The sequence below is a fragment of the Fundulus heteroclitus genome, chromosome 21 (genome assembly GCF_011125445.2).
Source record: "Fundulus heteroclitus isolate FHET01 chromosome 21, MU-UCD_Fhet_4.1, whole genome shotgun sequence".
Lineage (NCBI taxonomy): Eukaryota > Metazoa > Chordata > Actinopteri > Cyprinodontiformes > Fundulidae > Fundulus > Fundulus heteroclitus.
This window is the reverse complement of record NC_046381.1, coordinates 625,001-650,218: the sequence shown is the minus strand read 5'-3', so window position 1 is coordinate 650,218 and position 25,218 is coordinate 625,001. Positions and strand designations below refer to the sequence as shown.

General features: G+C 40.8%; 1 protein-coding gene across 1 annotated transcript; it reads right to left on the bottom strand.

The window, feature by feature from the left end:
• Nucleotides 1-12,999: 12,999 nt before the first annotated feature.
• mc4r (melanocortin 4 receptor) lies at nt 13,000-14,966 on the bottom strand. Its single transcript, XM_021308649.2, has one exon. The coding sequence runs from the start codon at nt 14,577-14,579 to the stop codon at nt 13,590-13,592; it is 990 nt and encodes a 329-aa protein (XP_021164324.2). The 5' UTR covers nt 14,580-14,966; the 3' UTR covers nt 13,000-13,589.
• Between the last annotated feature and the right edge of the window lie 10,252 nt (nt 14,967-25,218).

Sequence of the window (25,218 nt, the reverse complement as noted above, 5' to 3'; positions counted from 1 at the left end):
CCTCCAGTGTTGCTTCTTATTCCCTTCTGCACATTTCTGACTGGGCCAGTGCAGCACCTTCATACTTTTATATGTTAGTGTTTTATGAAATTTTTATTCAGATTCAGAAGAGATCGACAAACACAAATAAGGACTCAAACACTGTTTCTGTTAAAATATAAAGCCCACATTTATTATTCCCCACAGAACACAGCAACACAAAACAGCAAGCACTTCGCACACGCAAAGTAGCAAGCACTTAAAGCCAACAACTGGGAAGTCGGTCAGTCCGGTTAGAGCACAATCCACGCGCCCGGGCGTCCACATAACCCACGGCTGACTTTAACGAATGAGGGCGGTTCCCTCCTTTTATACAAGCTTCACCTCAAAGACAGACAACAGGAGCTGAGTGATACGAGTCTGTAAGATAATTAGAGACAACCTGTATAGAGAAGAGACGATATCTTATGTCTCATACATATGTAGAAACTAATAGTTACTTTACCCTTCTACATTTTTTGGTTTATAGGCTTAATAAAACCAGTTTTGCATCTTTCACATGACTACAAAATAACAAACATCTTGACTGATCACTAAGACCTCATAATTTCCATTGAAAACTTTCAGTCTTTTTCTTTGGATTCTTTCTTCAAAGGCCTGTCTGGACATTTTTGGAAATGTTTAAATATTTTTGATCCATTAAATGATTAAAAGAGCAAAGTTAATTGCTCCTTTTATGTCTTGTCTTTCACAAAACAGTTTTACCCAATTCAGATAGGTGACATTTTTGGTATTTTTAGAAGCATTGGCATCTGCTGTTGACTTTAAACTAATGTTTTTTAGTCTTGATCTGTGTTAATATGCGAATATGTGAGTTGTTAGTGACTCCTTCACTGCTTGAAGGTCTCTAGTTAACATTGTAATTAGTGTTCATGCTTGTAAACTTAATACCAAACTGAGAAGAGAAAATGTCTAACTACCCGCTCAGTATCTGCCCACACTTTCTTACATTCATGTTTTGTTTTAAAACGCTGACCAAACCAAGAGCTGAGAGGATTGAAAGTGAAAATTGCACCCACCTGTTATACAACAGTGTGATTAACCACCTGCAGACTTAGCATTTTCAGTCCACACAACAGCTGTCACCTCTCTGATAGAGGTGTATTGATTAGAATGGATCCAACGCTGGTTCTGCTCAAACAACGTTTTATTACATCCAGCTGGCTTTCATCACACGTCCACCTTTCTGAGGGAATATAACCTCTACAATCTGGATGTAATTTATGTAAGAGATGCCGTATTGCCACTTTGAAAGATTAAGAATAATGGAAATTAATAGCATGCCTTCTTTTAGTTTAGAGGTAAGGATATGAGGGAAAAAGAATAGAAAATGGAAAACTTAAAATTTGTGTGACAGGCAGGAAGACAGGTTAAAAAAGCTTGATTTCATTACTACTAGGGTTGTTACAATACAAAACAATCTTAAACTCGATACTAAATACCATTTTTAATACCATGGTAAAATGTCTGAAGGCACACAGTACTATTTAAAAGCAAAAGGTATGATTAATTTTAATATGACAACATTTTAACAGGTAGGGAAATTTTCACTGGGGTTTCAGTATGTAGAAACTGACTGAGACATCAGCTAATCCCTGCATTAATTCATACCTCAGCTGATGATGCAGAAATCTCTGTGTCCATGAAGCTATTATTCAAACAGATAGCATTATGTCATCTGGGAGGTTTACTACTTTACTACTGCAGATACAGGAGCTTTACTGATTAGTTGCTCTCAATCATCAAAGCTAGCATATGTCATTATTTAGTTTTTTTCCTGTACGTCATAAGTAAAGTACCTCTGAATGATGCTTTTGTGTTTGTCTTATCAGCTAATGAGAAACATATATGTTTTGTTTTGTGGATGTACTCGCCATATTAGCAATACTTAAACCAACAGCAGCAGCTCATTCATTGTTGACAACTTAGCGACTTTGTTGCTATATTTAGCAACTTTTCAGACCCCTACAGCAACTATTTTCCAAAAAAGGGACTAACGACAAACCTAGTGACTTTTTTCTGTGCTATTGGCGACTAGGAACTTCACGTAAGAGCACCAGTCAATCTGCCTCATCCTGAAAGCCCTGCATGCAGTCAGAGCAAAGAGAGCACAGAGGAGAGAGACCCACTCCACTCTGTTTTCATATAGAAAATTTATAACGCATGCACAAAGCTGCCGGTAACTCTGACTTGGATTACAAAGCGGGATATAAATATAATGTAAATATAGTTTCCAATCTAGTCCTTTTCTAGCTATGTGCCTCAGATAAATGTCTTTTTTGGTACAAATTGGATGTATGTAGTGTGGATTCATGTAATGATTCATGAATTATTTAACGAAGTACATTTGTAGTTTCAAACATATTTCTAATCATATTTTTGTCTTGCCAAAAGCTTCTCTTTCCTACAGCCTGGATCGCAAGTGCATGAACAAATTTGCAAATTACGCAATGCCATCATCTAGCGACTTTTAGTGCAACCAATAGCGACTTTCCTTGATGAGGAATTGGCAACAGTAAACTCATTTCATCAGGCCCTCTGATCAGCGCCAAATCGGGTAAATGTCTTGCCCAAGGACACAACGACTAAGACGGGTCTAATCGGGGGATCGAACCAGCAACACGCCAATATATAGGTAATTTGTTAGTTTCCATCCCTCTGGGTCCTGTGTGGAAAAGTAAAAATTATATCTTAAAACTCACTCTTTTAACCAAAACCATTTGCAGCTATTATGACATCTAATTTAATTTTAAATGATTATCTTTAATCCTAATGAATATGATTATTGCTATTTATGTCTGCAACAATCACTCAGGGCCATTTTGTGTTTGCAGGTTGACAGGTTCCTATCAGGGAATTATCATCTAAAGAACACTGCATATGCTTTCTTTTAGCGATCCAAATTAATGCACTAATTGAGCTTAACTGAGGACCTGACATGGAAATAAATTCCAGCATTATTTGCCGTGGCTGGGGATGCCAGAAGCTGAGTCAACATGGCCTAATTTAATGCAAGCAGCTCTGAGCACAAATCCCCAGAAGCCCTTTCTGATAAAGGCCGACAAAGCCAATAGGAGTTCGAGGTAGCGGAGCACTAATGGGTGAAATGGCAAAAAATAAAGATACAGTATATTCTTCAGTCTTAAATCAAGCGTAAAGAATAATGGAATGCAACAAGAAGAAGGGAACGATGATTTCTGGTCCTATCTGCTGGTTTATCAGCTGTACCGAGGCTGGAAGGCAGTGAGGCGAGGCTCTCTGAGTGATAACCGTGGTGCTGTTTCTCTCCAGCGCATTAGGATTCAGCAGGACTCCTGGCGTAAAGATAGTGTTTGATATGTGACACCCTGAAGAGCTCAGAGATGAAGCGGTTCATTGCTTTTGCACCGCTGAAGGATAGCTAAGGTTCTAAGTTATTACTGAATGGATCAAACTTTTATGAATCAACTCATACACGCTGTCCAACCAACAAAATGTATTAAACAAAAATAATCTCTCTTGATTTTTGGATCTTTGTCACAATGCTGCTGGAAAATTCTTCAGCGGGTGTTTGGATTCGAATCCCTGTAAACAGAAGCATTTCCTATTTTATCAAGAACAAAAATAAAATACCAGCATGATCTCCATCCCATCATAAAGGTCTATAATTCATGTTGCCTTCATGATAGATTAAGATGTTGCTGTGGAGTTGAACTACTGCTGCTTTGATGGTATTTCATCCACAATGCCTCTGAGTGAGATGTAACAAACTGCGAGTCAAAGAACAAAAAATGTTAAAAACCTTTTAAAACCCAAATCTGTTTTTCTTCTATCATTGAGGCATAAATTGGTTTCATAATATAATACATGTTGTGTTTAAACTGCAGCCAGAAAAAAAAATCTACTGTCTACAAACAACCAGCAAAGTTGAGCCTATGCGCAATTTGGAGGTGCGTGCTATTCTCTCCAGCTGATAGCTCTGTTCCACAGAACGCACAGTGCATGCTAATTTCTATGTCCATATGGATATTGATAACATCCACTGTTTGTTTCTGTTGCGCATTGAAATACACCAATATGTATTCTAATTCTAATTCAATAAAGATACTTTATCCTAATAGGGAAAATGGAAAAAAGAGAATACAGAATATTGAATAGCGATAATAAAATAATGATAATATAGAATAGTAAATTTATGTTTTGCATTTTTACTGTAAATAGATCATTTTTATTTGGTCATCTTATAAGTAGGTTCCAAGCTGAAAAAGTGTGGGCACCCCTGGTTTAGAGCATTCCTGTTGGAACTCCATTACACATGAACTTTTGATTCACCCCAGAAGACCTTGTCAGTATCGTGCAAATCCCATCCACCTTCTGCTAGATTTTTAAAGTTGAAATGCTTTTCTAGTTTGGTGTAAAAGGACGCATGATGAACAAAATAGGGACACCAAATTCAATCTCAAACTAAGATTTGTTCTGCTTCTTGATGTTTTTTTTTTACTTATTTTGTTTGAATGTCAGACAAAAATGACTGCGGAGAAACAAACAGAAAGTATTGTCAAAGTATTCAACCTTGACATTTTATTATGGTTTTGTTTAAAAGAGTGTTTACAAAATTCTTGTTACAGTTTATTTAAAAATAAAAAAGAACAATCAAATAGTGGTTTGTAAAACTATATTTAATCCTACAATTACTGTAATGGCTCCTTCATCCACAGCTAGATTAAGTCCTTTAAAATGTGAAAATCCCCACTTTCAGTTGTGAGATGTTTGACGTGTTTTATGTGTATATACAGCCAATTTAAAGTCACCCCACAGCATCTAGATGAGGTCCTGATCTGGGCTTTGACTAGGACCAAGAGTTTTCATATTTCTTAATGCCCAGCCAGTAATTCGCCCTTCTTATAGGACCCACTTCTTTTCTAATAAGTTTGCTCATATTTTCCTGAAACACCTTTTTGACAAAATTCATGGTGGATTCTATGATCAATTTACACAGGAAACCATTAAGTAAAAGTGCTTTACAAGAAAATCATTCAAGATAGATAAACAAATAAAACAGAGCAAAAATGAATGTATACATAAGAGTTAGACAACTGTAATAAAACACAAATTCAAATCAATTAAATTTTATTTGTATAGCGCCAATTCATGAAGCATGTCATCTCAAGGCACTTTCCAAAGTCAGACTCCATCAGATCCTCCAGGTTGGTGAGAAAGTTTCCTCTCTAAGGAAACCCAGCAGGTTGCATCAAGTCTCTCCAAGCAGCATTCACTCCTCCTGAAAGAGCGTAGAGCCACAGTGGACAGTCGTCTGCTTTGTTGATGGCTTTGCAGCAATCCCTCATACTGAGCATGCATGAAGCGACAGTGGAGAGGAAAACTCCCCTTTAACAGGGAGGAGAACCTCCAGCAGAACCAGAACAAGGCTCAGTGTGAAGACAGAGCAGAGACACAGAAAGCAGAGAAGCACACATTGACCCAGGAGTACTTTCTATGTTATATGGTGATAGAGGATGATCTGTCTCCCCTGGATGATGTCACAGCTAACAGAACACCAGACCAGGTGTACCTACTATGAAGAAAAAAATTACAGAGAACAAAAAGTTAAAACTTGACATAACAAATAACAATGCAAATCGGAGAGCAGTAGGAGAACTCAACAGAGTGAGAAAAATAGGCCCTGATGTCCTCTAGCAGCCTAAGCCTATATCAGCATAACTAAAGAGATAGCTCAGGGTAAGATAAGCCACTTTAACTAATCACAGTTCTGCTGAGTGTCAACATCCAACGTGTGCAGTCCCTTTGGGATTGTTCATTCATGGACTCTCATATCAGCAAAAGGAAGAACCTGCTGTGGGTCCTCTGATGACGGGTTTGGGGTCTTCTTTTAGCATCTTGCAGGCTGCGTTCAGGTTGAAGTAGTTCAACTTGGTGTGTTGAAGGTTGTTTTTAATGTTTTAGGCTACTTTACCTACTGTAGAATGGCTGATTTCTAATTCTCTTTAGGCCGCTTTAAATCCCTTACCAGACTCGTAGGCTGCTACAGTCTGCTTTATGATAAGATCGACTGTCAGGAACACTAAACCAAATGTCTGAGGTTTAAACGGGGAAAACCACCTTAGGAAAGCCGAGCAATGATCTTCTCATTGTCTGCTCCTGACGTGACACTTATATGTTTGATTTTTTTGTTAGTTCAAGCAGGAATAAAAGTGGGGCTATCCTAATTCAAAAATAGAAACTATTTAGATTATGTTTTACAGAACAAAATGTATTTTCAGAGTATTGCTGGAATTATTTACCTCGATGTTGAATACCCATACATCCAAATATGTTAGAACAACATATAGGTTAAATTTTATTCTATTTAATCTAGTCAATATTAATTTAACCATTGCTGAGATTATCTGAATTAAAGCAACAGTTTCCACGTTTAGTCATATGTGAGAAAGTGTTTATTTCTGGTGTTTTATTCTGGAAAAGTGACGTTTCACTGGACTAGAAAGCTTTATTTGCAAAAATTCAATTTAAAACCAATCGTGATATTTTTCTACACGACTTCATAAATTTAGCAATGTCAAATACCATGGAAATGTGTCTTTGCTCTGAAAACCATAGTAGAGGTGGATTAGGGTTTTATTTATTCTCACCATGGTGCTTTCTGTGCTTCTGACCTCCAAGGAGCCATTTTCTCTCTAAATGGGCAAAGTTCTTTTTTAGCATCTCCTAATGTTCCAGGTGTCTCACTGATGGATTTGTTTTGTTCACAGAGTACAAGCAAAGGCTTTCAAATGCAAACTGCAGACATATTAGCTGCTTAGCTAATAAAGAAATGATTCAAAACAGCTGACGCCTGTGTAAAGGCTTCTGAACCATTCATCCAGTTAGTATTCACCCCTTGAAAATAAGGTTGTACATGTTGATAAAAGCTTTCTGCCAGCAAATCAGTAGTGAAACACATCATAGGTGACTGTGGTGACTCAAAATCAAACTGGAAAATGAATTATTTGCCACGTTTTGTTGTTTTACACACGTCTTTATGACGGTTTGCTCGCAAAACATCAGTATGATTTGTACAAAGTGTTCAGATTAAAACAGCAGCTTATTAATAATTATTCTTACCAAAGATGTTGAAGAAAGATTAAGACAGAGACATCAAAATAAATGAATCAGAAGAATCTCACTATTCTCTAGTCCAGGGGTGTCCAAACCTTTTGCTTCATGGGCCGAAATTCCCATGTCAAAAGTACTCGAGGGCCAAAAAATGGATAATAATGGCAAAAAATAACACAAAAATTATGTTGCAATTATTTTTTACCTGCTTTACAAAATACTGTAGCAGCATAACTATAGAGATTGCTCAAGGTAACATGAGCCACTAACTATAAGCTTTGTCAGAAAGGAAAGTTTTAAGATTAGTCTTAAAAGTAGACGGGGTGTCTGCCTCACGGACCAAAACTGGGAGTTGGTTCCACAGGAGAGGAGCCTCATAGCTAAAGGATCTGCCTCCCATTCTACTTTTAGAGACTCTAGCAACCGGTCATACCCTCTAATCGTCTCAATGTTTGGAGTGTTGCGTGAAAATCCAAGCATGCCCCAAACAATGACTTGTGACTTGTTTTGTCCAAAGTTGGGAATGACTAAAAGAAACTGCCAGGTAAGACGAATCAAGACTGGACAGTAGGTGTCAGCGAGCTGAAATCTGAGCTTACCACCTCTGTTTAGTGTCGGTCTTTCATTGGTTAACACTTCTATTACTCCTCTTTTAAACTCCCTGTCTTCTCTGTCTAAAATGTGTCGATGTCTGTCTTCAGACGAGATGCAAATGCACCTCTGAGTCTTAGAGCCATGGAGTCAGCTCTGCTTTGTTGTGCCGTCATTGTGTCTAGCTGCTGTTTTGTTTCCCAGTGTGGAAGTCTGAGTCATCGTCGCTACACCGGACTGATTTTAGAGTTGTTTTAGGGTTAGTGTCAATTTCTGTCTTCAAACGAGTGTCCCAGGTCCCCGAGATGGAAATGCACCAGACTGATTTTAGAGTTTTTTTTAGGGCCGGGAGACTTGAGGATTTATTTCTGTCAATCACTGTACAGTTATAAACAAAGCTGGAGAATTTAGGACAGATGCCCACAGCAGATTCTCACTAAAAGATGCTGATACTGGGAACATCCTGGTCACTGAGATCACAGACACACAAAAACAACCAATAGTCTTTTTAAACCCATAGGAACACACACTCCCCACTGAATTTAGACTATTTACTTCATTTTTTTCTCAATCTCAATGGAAAATCGCGTAAACCTTCATTAACATGTGCAGAAGGAATACTTTCTATCCAGACTGACTGATCTAACACAGATGCCATTATCGTTGATTCTTGATCTCCAGGTATTGCCTAGAAAATATTTATTTTTTGTCTTAGTAATTGTATATGTAAACAACTGTAACTATAAGGTAACTATATTATTATGTAAAGATATTTGCTAATGCCCAGACAAGGTACAGTGCAAAACATCAAGAGGAACATTTAAAAACGTATTACTTCAACATGGTATTGCCTATAATATTGCTGGGAAAAAGTTAAGATAAAGCAAGTTTTTCAGGATGTTTTCCATTAAACTCACGCAGTTTGTCGCTGGGAGTTTTTTGACCTCCAAAGGAAAATTTGTCAGAGGAAAACAAACATTGCATTTCTCCAATTTGTCTCCAAGTCATTTCCCATAAACCAGAAGTAATTTAAAAGTGTCATTAGTGTGTAGAGAATTAAATTTTCTTGTTTAAATGCCTTCAGGTATCCCCCAAGGCTGCAATGAGAAACAAAGAGGCTTTTTGGAGCGCCAAATTTGCTTCATACGATTAAATGACTAAAATGAAAAGTCTTCTAAACCAAATATGTTTATTCCTCACCTTGGGGGACTTCTGGAAGCCTTACAAATACGTTTAATTAATTATCCTTTATGACAGTTTTCTGGGCTCTGAAACTTCCAGAGCATCTCCATCTGAACTCAAGGACATTTTTTCCTGTTATGTAGAAAATCTGAACTGAAACACGAACAGAGAATCTGTGGCTCAGGTTGCATTATGATTTATTCAAAGTCACAGCAGCGGTGATTCACAGTATGCACCGATGGGGGGGAAAAAGTACAAAACTCCACGTTTTCCAGTTGCATGAATCACATATGCTGCCAAGCTGTAAACGGATAACAACACACCCTGTTCACGTCTGTTCTCTTATGCGTTTGGTGAGCTTAGTAATGCAATTCAAGTTCACAGAGGCGTACGTTATAAAGGAAACACTTAAAATATCATAATTGTACATAATCAATTTTTTTTACGTACTTTCAAGCAGAATAGTTTCTTTTTACATCACAGTGCAACACAATTAAGGCAGAAATCTGGAAAAAGCAACACGTTACTCACATAGAAAAAATATACATTCATTATACTCTGCCCTTTTACACAAATATCATGAAAAAAATAGACTTATTTATAATCACATGCTTAAAGTGCCAGTTTGAAGGACTCATATGTGCAAAAATCTACATGAATACCTACACAAACTCACAGGAGCTTTGATGGGAAACAAGCAGATGTTCGAGCAGATTCCACAGCCTCAGCGGAGGATCTGCTGGAAGTTTTAACCCGTTTGGTGCTAATAAGGAGCCTCGGCTATTTTTGTCTCGCTGCTTCAAAGAGAGTTGATTCAAATCGTAGCTGAAACTGAAGGAAACTCCAATAAAGCAAAAAATTAAAAAATGTGTAGATTTATTCAGAAATCCTTCTGATGCGTGTCCCCCGCAGAGCGAAAGCGTAGATCTTTTTTTTAAACCCTGTGTGAACCTGCGAGAGGTGCAATCAAACAGTGCACATAATTTATTTGTTTTGCTCAGTGTTGGGTCTTTAATTTGGTGAATTTTTAACATCACTTTTTTTTTTACCTGAGTGTTTGAACTGAGAACATTATTCCAGCATTAAACAAAAAAAAAAAAAAGTTTAGAGTTTAGCTGAATTGTGCTGAGTTTTGCCAAATTAGAAAACCCCATAACATTTTCAGTTCAAAAGAGACTTATTTTGAAGTATTTGAACATATTTAAGCTTGTTTGAATACTTGCCCTTTGCATTTAACCCATCCTGTAGTGAGCTTTTTTTACGGCACCTTCTGGGATTAGCTCAGGAACCCAGAGTGGCAATTTGGGGATTTGAACTCAGAACCTCCAGGAGGTAAGCACAATGCTCCGGCCACTTGGTCGGGAAACCATTTCACATTAACTATCAATAAAAATAGGTTCTTGAGTTGCAGGGAAAAGTTAGGACACCCTCCTCACCGTCTCTGTGAGACGCGTCTTGGTGCCAGCTGCTAGTTTCTGGCAGATTTGAGGAAAGTTCGCCTCACTCCTCAGTTTCAGCTGTGAGATGTTCGACAGGCTTCCTGCACGCCCCGCAACATCCTAATAAGATCAACATCTGGGCTTTGACTAGGCCCAAGGCTTTCCTTTTCTTACTTCTCAGGCAGTGGATTGAGTCGGATGTTTTGGGTGATTCTCCACTGGGTGCAGTTCTAGCTCACCTTTCAGGGGGTCTCACATTTTTTTCTCAAGCAGCCTCTGATACCCGGCCGAATCCATGGCTAGCTGACCATCTCCTGCTGCAGCCATGACACTTCCACCTCCGTACTTCACAGCTAGTGAAAGGTGGTTTTCCTGGGTTGGTCTCTATAAAACATGTCCATAGATCTGGTTTCTAAATAATCCAGTTTTAGACTCCAGAAGGTCTTTGCCTGGGTTCTCCTCTGGTGAATTTCAGTTTGATCTTTTATGTATTTTTTACTGAACAAGTTTAAACTTGCTCAGTAAAGGTCTACCCTGTTATATTAACAGTAGGAGGTGTCGGCTGTAGGTGCTGTAGGGTCATTTCAGTGTCTCTTTTAGCACCATGCGGTCTGCTCTTAGGGTGAACTTGTTGGACACCCAGGTCTGGGCATTCTGGTAGCTGCTTTGATTGTCCTCCATTTGTAGACGGTTTCTTGGCGTCGGTCAGCCAATTTTAAGCTGCTACGCGCCTCCCTTTGAAGGCCTCAGATCGCTCTCAGCTTCACACCGCGGTGTTCGCTCTCACTTCACATCAGGAGCGTCAAACTAAATCTCTGAGGTGTAAACTTCTTCAAAATGCTCGCATGGTGTGCATCTGATGTAACGCACTTGTGTGATCGTTGCCATTTGAAGTGGGAATCCGTGTGGGGGCGTTCTAATTAATTATCTAACAGAAACATTGTTTTTTGTTAATTACATTTCATAAAAGGTTTTAAAAAGGTCTCCGGCTTCATTTATTCGTATTACTTGAATTTTTATGTTGTTAAAAGTAACATTAAATATTCATCGGTCCAAGTCAGTTAGAAAAAACTAAGAGGTTGTTGTTGGGTTTCTCACACAAATGCAAATGCACCAGTCTTAATTTTGCACCTTTCTAATGTTTTACTAACAATATATATGTAAATACTGCTGAGAAGTTTTGGTTTTGATTTAAACAAGCAAAGGATTCGTTGGCCGACGTTGTGCTTATACAGAATCAGTTTTAGGCTCGTAACCCCTTAAAGTGACAAAAGTGGTTTTAATGAACCCCTAATAAGGGTGTGTGTGTGTGTGGGGGGGGGGGGGTGGTTGGGATTGATTGTCACTAATAACGAAATCAGCTTCAATCTAAACATCTATGATTTTGAGCAAAACAAATGAAGAATCACACACAGATGTAAAACTTCTAGCCAAAGCCAGGCTGACAACACTCATGAGTGACACATTCACTGAAGTCCACTAACAATATCTAATGGTTTCTCTGTAGACTGTATTTAACAGCAAATAAACAAATAGTAATCCAAAGTCCACCTTCAGATACTGCTGTCCGAATGTGGTCGAAAGGCAGTAATGTTGACGAAACTGACCAAGCAGTCTTTGTAATATGAATTGGACCTGACGGCTAAAGAGAGGAATAAAATAGCTTCAGAACTGGCAAAGAACTGGCAAACCTAAACCAGCCCTAAAAAAAAAAAAGGTCCGTGCACCTCTATTATTTAGAGGGTATTGTTGGTTTCACTAAAACCTCCCTTTGGGTTTGAAGTAGTTCCCTTGAAGAGCCGTCAGACTTCAGCACTCCCAGATTTAGTCCTCTGGTGAACAGAATTACAATCCCTCAACGCTGTTCAGTCGTTGCCTTAGAGAGTAATGATGTCATTGCCTGTTGTTGCTTTTTGTGCACAAATATACACGCACATGTTGTACATCCTTTATTCTCATCTCTTTGAATCTGCGTATGCCATTTTAATGACAGTACTCTTTTTCTCATGCAGTCAGTATGTCTTTAATGTACAGTCTCCTGCTCTGGCTTTCTGGTTTAATATAATTCTAGCTTGGTGTCAACCTGCATGCTTTGACTTGCCCGTCTCTTTGCTGCCCGTGCACCTGAATGTCCCCACTGAGCGACAATAAAGCACATTTCTATTCTATTTCTAACGGGGTCATATGATGACCATACGTGGTAATGTTCTGATGCCTTCAATGACAACGTGACCATCACCTTACGAGGCAACTTTCTGATTCCCGCAGAAGGCAACGTTATGATCTCCTTTTAAGGAATGGTATGAATATTTTATCCTTTTATGAGGCAACATCTTGATTGCCTTATAAGGCAATATTATTATTGCCTCTGAAAGAAAAGGTTTAGTTTAAGACAATGACATTGCCTCAAAATGCAGTTTTATGATTGCTATAAGTTAATGTTATTATTATGCTTATGCATATATCATGTGCCAATGTTTCGATTGCCTTATAAGACAATGTTTCAATTGCCTTATAAGGAAATGTTTCAATTGCCTTATAAGGAAATGTTTCCAATGTCTTATAAGGCAATGTTTCTATTGTCTTTTAAGGCAATGTTTCTATTGTCTTTTAAGGCGATGTTTTCATTGTCTTATAAGGCGATGTTTCCATTGTCCTTTAAGGCCATATTTCGACTGCCTTATAAGCCAATGTTTCAATTGTCTTTTAAGTCAATGCTTCAATTGCCTTAAAAGGCAATGTTTCGATTGCCTTATAAGGAAATGTTTCAATTGCCTTATAAGGCAACATTTCAATTGCCTTATAAGGCAATGTTTACATTGCCTTTTAAGGAAATGTTTCAATTGCCTTATAAGGGCAATGTTATGATGCTCTAAAGTCTTGCTCCCATTTTAGATAAATCAAAGCGACTCTTAAACAAAGTTAGTCAGTCAGCACATCCTTAGCTGTCCATTGTGCTTTACATATATCGTGTAAAGTGCCATTTTCCATCTGTGCAGCAAGAAAAACAACTTTTCAGTCTCTTCATCCTTCTAGATTCCCTATATTGACACATGGTTACTGCAGAATAAACACAGCATTTATCCACAGAAATATGTTACAAGGTGTCTGCAACCCCACATGCTAATCCACCTCACTTCAAAGTGTCGACTTTCTCGGTTATTTACAGCAGACCCGGAGCACGGCGGAGCACGCTGACCACAGCTGAAATACCTGAAGGGCTTCCCGCCGCTCTCTGAGAGCGTGTCACAGAAGGCTCAGACACAAGAGAGCCTGCGAGCAGCAGAAAATCTCCTTGAAGGTCTTCCTCATCTCCTGGCTGCGGAAGGCGTAGATGATGGGGTCGATGACGGAGTTGCACATGATGAGGATGAGGTACATGTTGAAATGGGACATGAAGCAGGTGCAGTAGGGGTTCCTGGGGCAGGTGATCATGAGGATGAGGTGCAGGAAGAAGGGGGCCCAGCACACCACGAACACGCCCAGCAGGATGGTGAGGGTGATGGCGCCCTTCATGTTGGCCCGCTGCTGTATGGGCGCGTTGCCCGGCAGGGCCGCGATGCGCTTCATGTGCAGGCGCGCCAGCAGGAACATGTGCACGTAGAGCGACGCCATGAGCACCAGCATGGTGAAGAACATGGTGATGAGGCAGATGAGCACCGTGGTGCTCTCCGAGTAGATGATGAACAGGATGCCGGACATGGTGCAGCAGGTCCAGATGCTGCCGATGACCAGCATCGCTCGCCGGATGGTGACGATGTTGTGGTATCGGAGCGCGTAGAAGATGGTGATGTAGCGGTCGACGGCGATCGCGAGCAGGCTGCAGATGGAGGCCAGCAGAGAGCTGCAGATCATGGAGTCAAACACGTTGTCCATGCTCTTGATCAGCGTGACGGGGATGGTCAGGCTGCCTCCGTTGATCAGCGCTATGACGATAGTCTCCGAGGCGTTGGAGACACTGACGAGCATGTCGGCGACTGCCAGGCTGCAGATGAAGAAGTACATCGGGGAGTGAAGGTTCTTGTTTTTGATGATGGCAGCCACAACCAGGAGGTTCTCCAGCAGGCTGATGATGCCCAGAGTGAGGAACACCTCCGTGGAAATCAGCAGCTGCTCGTAGCATCCAGCAGAGGAATCCTTCTCCTCTCCAGAGAAGTCTTTGTCTGGCGGAGTTCCTAAACAGAGACTCCTGTTCAGGCAGCCTGGGATCAATCCTTGCTGAGCTGTGGTGTTCATATTTACTTCTTTTAAACTCCCTCCTCTTCGGGGTTAGGTCCTCCTCTCTCTGCTGGAAGAAGTCCTAAAATCTCAGCATGCGTGGCGTTGAAGCATCCTCATTCAGGAGGAATAAAAATACCTAACAGGTGTTTTTTCTTCCCATTTTCATCTTTCAGGCTTTCCAGGAGAGATTCAGCTCCTCCTCAAGCATCCTGCTGCTCTGGCATTACACGAAGAGAAGACAAATGTTTGCTAAAACGACGCGAGGAAGAAGAGTGGAGGGGAAACCGTGCGCGGGTGAAAAATAATCAGCTGGATCCAGAGCGGCAGAGCGCAGCGGCTTGCTGTGACCGATCATCAGTTGGCAACCACTGTGGTTTTCCTCTGGTCTCACTTCTCTCCCTCTGCTGATGTGCCACTAACACACACACACGCACCCTCAGCCCATCCTATCCACTCACAGATAAAGTGGGAGGGGGAGGAGGAGCAAAGTTTGGGCTGACGCATGAGTGGAGGTTTAAAAAAATGAATCAAATGTGTTGCAAGATTCAAAACTTTTCAGAAGTGAAGAGAAATGATGCGGTTAAGGTTTTCACAGATACGGTGCTCATTTATATCATTTTGGTTTATTTTTGATACACATTGCGCAGTGAATAAATAAGCAGGGACTTTCATTAAGCCGCTGGATGCTGAGGGTAGTTGCAGTTTGTGACCGCATCAGTTTCAATCAGTGGTGCATAGAAACCTGCACTGATTTTGCCCACTGCACCAGTTTGACTGGTTCATTTCCTTCAACAAATGGGTCTGTACGCAGGAATGAATTGGGTTTTGGAAACATTTTAATTTGAGCACAAATATTTTTCCCTTTTTGGGTCCAATAGGTGTTGATAATGTCCTGGTTTGCCAACAGTATGACGAAGGCTTGTGTGATGTTACTGCATTATTGCCTCAGGAGCCTGAACTAAGACGTAGAAATGAGTTCAGAACACAAGTCGGCTTAAGGACTCCAGCCATGGGACACAAAGACTGCTAAATTTAGCAGTTGTGCTCGGTGACGAGGCTAATTTGTTTGACGGAATCAAGGTAAAGCGTAGCTCTGAGAATACTGTACCTGCTGTCAAGCATGGTGGTGGCACCATCATACTGTGGGGCTGCTTCCCAAAACCTCCATCTAATTACCTCCACCTGTGGACTAAGCCTGACCCCATCCATCCATTTTATAAGAATCCATCCGTCCATCCACCCATCCATCATGACTTTATAAGGGGAAATCATAATAAAATTTAGATTTTACTGTACAATAAATCATGGTATAATTTATTTGTAATTTCGCCCCACCCCTTCTCCCAACTTTGTGGTAAAAACCTGGAGATGGGCTGCTTCTTCCAAAATAATTTCACCAGTGCACAAATCAAAGCTTTGTGGCTTGTTTTCACAAAGCATGGGGCTTGAAAGGGGGACATCACAACCGCACTGCATCGTGGGATACCTGGGCATCAGGAAACGGGCTTATGTTTTTTTTTTTTTTTTACACAGCCTTCATCCACAACACTGTCTTTGATTTTTGGTTTTAAAAAGTTAAAAACATGGTGGAAATGTGATGGCCCGGTCGTTCACACGATCACTTGGGGGGAAACAAGAATTTGGGGGAAAATGGATTTACATGACCTGCCAAGGTCATGTAAATCCATTTCCATTTATCATGCTTATATGGATCAATGCCACGGATCCTAGATATTTTTTCAAGATAAACCTCCAGAGCAGGGTCTAGCTTAGCTTGTCTTGGTACCCTCCATCACTTATCCCCTCAGTACAATCCTTTTTTCAAGCATTTTGCATCTTTATCTTTCACATCACGGCATCCAAACCGACTGCATCCCACAATGCATTGCAAAATCACCTGCCCTTTCGAGTCCTACTGACCTCAACCTAACAGAGCACATCTGGGAGGAATTTAATCATAGATGATGATTCAGTCTTTCACGTCAAACATTAGTGTCTGACCCCACAAATGCTTTGCTGGATGTTTGGTCAATAATTGCCACAAACACACTTGGGGGCCAAGCACCATATTAAAACCGGTGTATTAAAAATCAGTGTAAAGGCAAGTGACCAAATACTTTTGGAAGTTTAGTTTATATACTGCAGATACAACATGAGTCTATGTATATGTGCAGTTTTAACAAAGTGTGGAGTAAAGGAAAGAATAAGTGGCGGTCCCCTGGATTGGCAGACTGGGGTGGTGGTCCCCCTATTTAAAAAGGGGGACCGGAGGGTGTGTTCCAACTATAGAGGAATCACACTCTTAAGCCTCCCTGGCGATTCTGGTCCACTATCCAGCGTCTCAGGAGGGGGAAGCAGTGCAGTACCAACACTGTTTACAGTGGGGGTGGTGTGCTGCTGACCTCGACTCGGGACGTCGTGCGTCGGTGGGCGGAATACTTCGAAGACCTCCTTAATCCCACCAACACGTCTTCCATTGAGGAAGCAGAGCCTGAGGACTCTGGGTCGGGTTCTCCCATCTCTGGTGCTGAGGTCGCCGTGGTTGTTAAAAAGCTCCTCGGTGGCAAGGCCCCGGGGGTGGATGAGATTCGCCCTGAGTACCTTAAGGCTCTGGATGTTGTGGGGCTGTGTTGGTTAACGCGGCTCTGCAACATTGCGTGGACATCGGGGGCAGTTCCCCTGGATTGGCAGACTGGGGTGGTGGTCCCCCTATTTAAAAAGGGGGACCGGAGGGTGTGTTCCAACTATAGAGGAATCACACTCTTAAGCCTCCCTGGTAAGGTCTATTCTGGGGTTCTGGAAAGGAGGGTCCGTCGGATAGTCGAATCTCGGATTCAGGAAGAGCAGTGTGGTTTTCGTCCTGGCCGTGGAACACTGGACCAGCTCTACACCCTCAGCAGGATTCTGGAGGGGGCATGGGAGTTTGCTCAACCAGTCTACATGTGCTTTGTGGATCTGGAGAAGGCATTCGACCGTGTCCCCCGGGGGATCCTGTGGGGGGTACTCCGGGAGTATGGAGTACCGGGCCCTTTAATAAGGGCTGTCAGGTCTCTGTACGACCGGTGTCAGAGTCTGGTCCGCATTGCCGGCAGTAAGTCGGACTCGTTTCCGGTGAGAGTTGGACTCCGCCAAGGTTGCCCTTTGGTGTTGAGGGGATCCGTTTTGGTGGCCTTAGGATTGCGTCTCTGCTATTCGCGGATGACGTGGTCCTATTGGCTTCATCAGGGCGTGATCTACAGCTCTCACTGGAGCGGTTCGCAGCCGAGTGCGAAGCGGCCGGGATGAAAATCAGTGCCTCCAAATCCGAGACCATGGTCTTGAACCGGAAAAGGGTAGAGTGCCTTCTCCGGGTTGGGGAGAATGTCCTGCCCCTAGTGGAGGAGTTCAAGTATCTTGGGGTCTTGTTCACGAATGAGGGGAGGATGGAGCGGGAGATCGACAGGCGGATTGGTGCAGCGTCTGCTGTGAAGCGGGCGCTGTACCGATCCGTTGTGGTGAAGAGAGAGCTGAGCCAAAAGGAGAAGCTCTCGATTTACCGGTCGATCTACGTTCCTACCCTCATCTATGGTCATGAGCTTTGGGTCGTGACCGAAAGAACGAGATCCCGGATACAAGCGGCTGAAATGAGTTTTCTCCGTAGTGTGTCTGGGCTCTCCCTTAGAGATAGGGTGAGGAGCTCAGTCATCCGGGGAGGACTCAGAGTAGAGCCGCTGCTCCTCCACGTCCAGAGGAGCCAGTTGAGGTGGCTCGGGCATCTGGTCAGGAGGCCTCCTGGACGCCTCCCTGGTGAGGTGTTCCAGGCACGTCCCACCGGGAGGAGGCCCAGGGGAAGACCCAGGACACGCTGGAGGGACTATGTCTCCCGGCTGGCCTGGGAACGCCTTGGGATTCCCCCAGAGGAGCTGGCCCAAGTGGCTGGGGAGACGGACATCTGGGCCTCCTTACTGAAGCTGCTACCCCCGCGACCCGACCCCAGATAAGCGGAAGAAGACGGACGGACGGATGTTTCACAACCTGGAAACAGTAAAACAAAACATTTTATCTTATGTACTTGTTATGTTGTGTTTTGACTATTTTTTGCCAAGAAAGCTATGATGCCAAAAGAGAAAAGTTGCTGTGTAAAAGTTTATGCATAATGACGAACAACTCTGACTCGGAACGTCTTCAACAAAGTAAAGCTAGAAAAGCCAGAGAGAAATGATCCTCCTGTTAGATTGATGTTTCTTTTTTTGCTGATTCTAATCAGAAAACTAGCAGTTCATATTGCTTTTCTTTATTTTTCCTATATGCTCCAAATCCCAGCAACTGGTTTTTCTCCAGACAGCCCCCCAGTGTGCTAATGCAGCACAACAGCAGCTGTCCAGCTGCAGCACAGCAGTAGAAATGGTTTCCTGTCAAACTTAGTTACCTGCAGAGAACTGAGGAGGAACTGCAGTGTCATGGGTTATTGTTCTGTTAACCGAACTCTCCCTTCCAGGAATACAGTGAGAAAAATAAAATATTGATCAGTTTTGAGCTTTGTCTTCTTACAGCTTTCTTCTCCTGACTGCAAAGTGCTGTGACAGCTTTCAAAGAGCGGATGCACCCTGAACCCGTCAGATCAGAAATACATTTACTGCTGTTTGTGTTGAAGATCTGCTCTAAAGAGAGTTCTCTAGAACAGCGTGTTTGTGGACAAAACATAATATAAAGAACCCATTCAAGGTTAATACAAGTTATAGATTCAACCACTAATTAGTAACTTGCCCGCCTACACTGAAAAAAGAGCAATACAATAGCCTCTCTACTGCATACCCTCTAAAAGACAAGTTGTCCAAGGTTTTTACTAACAGCTTTGCACAACCTGTCATATCATATCTACGATTTTGTACAGTATACAGGAATAAATTACCTTTAAGAGCTGTAGAGAAAGCACTGGAAGTGTAAGGAGGAAGGGAGCAAGTTTTAAATCAACCAAAAGAATTTCAAAAAATGTGAAGGAATCTCTCTAAGAGCTTTCTCTACTTTTAAATATAATGGTTAAAATAACTTAAAATAAATGTTGCTAAATCTACATTTAATAAGATGGTTAAATATTAAGTTCTAGTGTATTGTTGTTATTCATGCCAAATCATATTAATAACCTAAATTAATTAGGTGCCGAGGGGTCAATTATTTGACAGTCAATAGTTGGATTAGCTTTCAGAAATGTACCCCTTTGCAATATATGATCAACTGATTGTCCTGTAATTGTAATTAAACAGGACTGTTTCCTACAACCTCTAATGTGAATTAAAATTTAATTTTAGGAAATATCAAATAACTAAATGAAAATTCCATTTAGATACAATTTAGATACATTCTACAATGAATTAGTCCAATTATGTAAATTCATGTTTACAATTAAAATGCAAATCCTGATTGTCTGGGTTTTCTGTTTCTGTGCTCTAACTATGCTTCACAGGTGGCTGCAGTTGACGGGTGGGCGTGGCCCACACCTGCGACTCATCTAAGAATCTTCGTCTCAGGCTTTAAAAGGAGTACACAGACAGCTGGAAGACACCAGAGTGTTACCCCGTCGTGGTATACCTAGGCCACTGATCTGTCTCCCGTGCTTCGTACCTGTGAGTATTTGGAAACCCTGTTTTTGGACTAATCCTGTCTCCTGTTATTCTCCAGTTTGTCGTGTTTGGATTTATTCACCTGTGTTGGCGTCGTGCTCAGTGAACCAGCCATCCGAATCCAGCAACTCAGATTTTGCTCTGGCATCTCCACTCATACTCCCTTGGTGGTACCAAGCCGGGCATGAGAACCCCCTTCCTGGATTCACCTGGTTCATCAGGTACACTCCGGTTCTTCCAGCTGCTCCTCCTGTCTGCTGTCACAGTGGTGCTGCATTCCATCTGCCAGCCCTCCTGTCACTCAGCCACCAGTTACCATCAGCGAGTTACGGTCACAGAGTCCCTTTTTCTCTCATACCCTCCGGACAGGTCTCCCCAACCAAACGGTAAGCGGCGCAGCTTCTGGAACATTTCCCCCTGGTTCGATCCTCTGTAAACACATCCTCTTTCTTTCCGCTGTCATTCCAGCTCTGACGTTCAGACCTCGCCTGTCGCACACAGGGTGTGTACTTCATTTTATCTTCCAATATTATGCTTAGATTAAAAAAAGGGGAAAAGACCCTTAAAGCCCCAGTGTGTAAGATTTTTATAGTGGTGCGCTTAATGAATTACTAACAACCTCAGTGTCAAACGCATAATAACTACTACGGAAGCCGCAGAGTATCATAAATGTGACAATTTCAACATGTCCTCCATGTATAAGTTAATAGCTGATAGCTGTCAAAGTGAGAAATCGTTTTTGGCACTGTTGCCAACCCCGCTTCCATTTTTCTAAAGTTGCTTGTAAATTCCGTGTGTTGCGGTTTTTGGGGTCGTTTCTGAACACACAGTTGCTTATTTGGGGTCTAATATAAGCGACTATATACACGAGTAAAGAGACCCGGTCTTGCTGCTGCACTACAGACAGTGAACAGCTGATATCCCTCCGCCATTGTACATACAACAACATAAAGGTTGTAGTATGCACACGCATACTAGAGGAAGAGGGAGCTAAACAAACTAGCCATCTCCTCCTGCTGGGAGGAGAGAGTAGCTGCTGGACTACACTGCCCTGTTTCTAACATAATACCAAAAAATAAACTTCAGTGTTACGTTGAATTAACTTACTTGTCTAGCAGAAAGCTGCAACCTCTGCATCCAATTTAAATCCCCACTCCCTTATGAATGATCTCCGCCTGGTAATAATAGCTGTGCCGATATAGACTCTGGTTTTCTACGGTTATTACTTATTTTTCTCTTCTTAGTTAGTTTCTCTTCCTTCTCACTGGGCAAAGAGTATGGATGGTCCTCCATTTCAACAGAAAACGACAAATATAATGATCTACGATTGTCATTGCTTGTTTTATACTCCTCCACGACAGGGCATCTTCATATAGAAGACTGGCAAAATGCGTAAGGCTGACAAGTTTGACCCCTATCGGCTTCTGAAATCAGAAATAGTGACGTAACATGGTGCCTCCCAGTGGGTGTACCGATACCTGTGTATTTATAAACTACTAATTCTAAATTATAAAAATTATTTTATTTTTGATGTGATGTTATTAGACGTTGTCATAATATGTATTTATAAAAGCAATACTTGGATTTTGCTAATTAAAAGCCAAATTAGTTGCACACTGTTCCTTTAGATTATTTGGGTATTTTACTCACATGTTGGTTTGCAGAACTGGTCTGCTGTAGTTGCTGAAAATCACATACAGATAGACCGCTCATAATTACCGCATAAAAAAAAACACACTGTAAAAATGCCGTCTCTTATCCTAACCTTAACTGGCTGGATTTATGACAGACAGAGCATCTTCATAATTTATTTATATATTTTAAGAAAAAGCTTGTTTTTTTTTCTTTTATATCACCAAACAATGACGCAAGTTGATGACGCGTTTTCTTGTTTTTCATCTTCTGGGCACCTAATTTATTTTCTGCCTAAATCATGTCCCTGTGATTCACCAGATGTGCCCAACAAAATATTAGCTTCTAAAAAATGTGCCTGGGTCTATGTTACTCATTTTACACAGAGGACTGGTTTTGGACTTGCTATTTTCTTTTTAATCATGGAGTTCAGAAAGGACTCAGTTTAGCATCCAGGGCTCAAATAAATGAAGGTTGCCGTTTGTCTCCATGCTGATAAACTAAAACCTGAATCTTTGCTCAATAACAAAAATACAAAAATCAGACACTGAATATAGTAACAAGTATTGTCTTTAAATGTATGCTGTTGATTATATTTCAAGCTTTCTCCAAGTTCTGTAAAACAAAGCAAATGATGCATGCAAACATAAACATGTTTTAGTGAATATAATACTGAGGAAACTATAAACAATAATAGCAAATTTACTGCTAATCATAGTTAGCAAGCACAAAAACGAGTCCATTCAAGTACACTTGCCATCGGAACTGAGTTACTGTATTTAGTGTAATTTAATTCCCAAATCTAAATATCAAATATTAGCCTAATTTAATTTAGGTTAACATATTAAACTATTGGATTAAAGCAGGATTCTGGGAGCTAGCTTGTGTGCCAAGCTGGTTATATAACTATCTTCAAATATTATTCAAGTCGACATAATAAATAAGGTTAATAAGACAGACAATTACTGCATTAAATGGAAACAATCTTAGAAAATAAAAAAACAGGAATGCTGTCTTACTCATTAAATGTGACGAAACATTTATTTAGAAAGGGAAATGGGATACAACGCAATTTAAGCCTTCACTGCTAATGGTAGCTAGAACACCTTGCAACTGGAAAGAAGTTAGTTTGGTATAATGTCAGACTTATTTGAGTACAACTTTAACTATAGACGCAAACTAAAAGGAAATTAACCAAACAATTACAGAATATAACAGAACCCCAAGGTCTCCAGTAGTTAGCTCGTACACTGATCTGGTTAGTACGGTACCCTTCAAGCATGCAAGTCAACATAACATATTCCAACCTGACCCGTTAGCAGAGGACAGGATTGATCCATCGTTTCTTTATACTCTGAATTTTGACTCTATCATCTGAACTGTAACTGAAATTAGGACTTATTTTTCTGCTTTGTATCTTTCTTGAAGGTTGAACGTGTTGTGGTCTTCTGTAAACCTTGGTTTTAAAAAGTGGTTATTTGAGCTATTTTTGCCTTTACTCTATCTGAAACTAGTCTGCAAAATTATTCTCTAACATCAACAAGACATTTCTGTCCAAACAAGGATCCCCGGGGATTTAATGGTTCTTTGTAGCTCCCCGGGGATTCTGCAGTCTGTGTGTTTTTTTTTTTTTATCATTGTTGTTTCTGTTAGTTTTTAGTTTGTTATTTATGTTTTTAGCTTTACTTGGCATCTGTTGTATTCAGATTTGTTTAGTTATTATTAGTGCTTCTAGCTCCATGTTTTATGTTTTCCTTATGCTCTTGTGTTTGACACATTCTGATTATTATTAGATGCCACTATTATATTGTGTCCTATTGTATTGTTTTCCATTCTGGTAAACCCAAGAGCTGTTTATTCTATCGCAGTATATTAGTAGTTTCTGAAATACTCCAAAGGGCCCATCTGACAACAACAACAATGCCACATTTAAAGTCAACAACATTCAAAATCACTTAAATTCCCTTCTGTCCACTTTGAACGTCGGTAACTTTGTCTTCATCAAGTATAGATGAATATGATAAGCTACTGCCATGGGATTGGCTGATTTGCTGTTTATATTAGCAAGCAATGAAACATCTGTACCTAATAAAGTGGCTGGTGAAGGTAGGACAACATAACTTGGTACACATGCAAATAAAGAAAGGTAACAAAAATGTATATGCTTGAGACAACACCAAGCAAACTGTAATCTATCGCTGCTTCTTGTCAAGGTGAGATGCTATTGCTATGGAGACAAAAAGACACTTTAGGCACAGTTTGATGTCATCGTCTCTAAATACAGTGAAATTAACTGTGTTGACTTACAGCGTGGTACATTCATCACATAAGCCATTAACTGTAATTTAAATATGGTATCCACAGCATGTTTAACTAAATCAAAACCAGCGCAACATCGCGCATGGCTTGAAAGATGCATTTTCTGTTGTGGTCTTTCCAATTGACCAGCACTGATGAAAACACTTGCTGCATCTGCTGGTGGTGGTGCTCCTGTTAGAGAGCTCTCAGCCTCCACTCCGCTCGGCACTCGTGTCGCTGCTGGGAGACGTCTCCAGTCATCAAAGAACGGAAGAGGAGACTAAATGCATCAAAGCAAAAGCAGAAAAACAAAAGCTGTTCACGCTTTTGCTGCAGTTGCCTCTTGTTTCTCCTAAGAGAGTATGAGCCACTTTTGAAATGGGGAAGAAATAAAAAACATCTGCTCTTTTCTTTTTCCTGATTCTTCTCTGCTGTTTAGACTACCATGTTGTGGCGTACGCCTTTTATCCAAGAACAGCATGGCATTGTTGTGTTTTCCTTTATATCGTCTCCAGCCCACCTTCCTGTTAAGATAGATTTTCTTGTGGCTTTTAGTGTGTTTTTCTTATGATCTTAAATGTGCAAAAAGCAAGGAGGAAAAGGGAATTACATATAATTACTCAAGGTAGATTATACTTGTACAGTTTAGATGTTCAATACTGTTGGCTTTTACATGAAACGTATTCTTCTAAACCGAACTGACTCAATAGTAAGAGGTTTTTTTTTATTTTGCATTACTTTTCCCTGCTGTTGGTTTGCTTCACTGGTGAATGAGAACCCATTTATTGAGTTTCTGAATAACCATGACACCAATAGTGATGTTTAGTCCAGAAATAAAGACAATAGTTTACAATGAAGCTGATAAAAGTCTAAGGATGCAAGAGGATTTAAAAAATTTCCAGGAGTGAAATCAAAAGCTTCCCTTTTTGCTTATATCTATCTTTACCATCTCCTGCTCCATCTTACAGCCCCTGGTCAACTAAACATAACAGCCTGTAACCTCCTCAAGGCTAAGGGAGAAATCCACCTTTTTACTCTGAAGAACCATCGCTTCAGACCAAAAGGAAGTGACTCCAATACCCACATCTCTCTTGGTTTGTTTATACAGGAACGGGGAAAACCCT

Coding starts and splice junctions, on each gene's coding strand:
- mc4r (XM_021308649.2), bottom strand. CDS start 14,579: ATGAACACCACAGCTCAGCAAGGATTGATCCCAGGCTGCCTGAACAGG.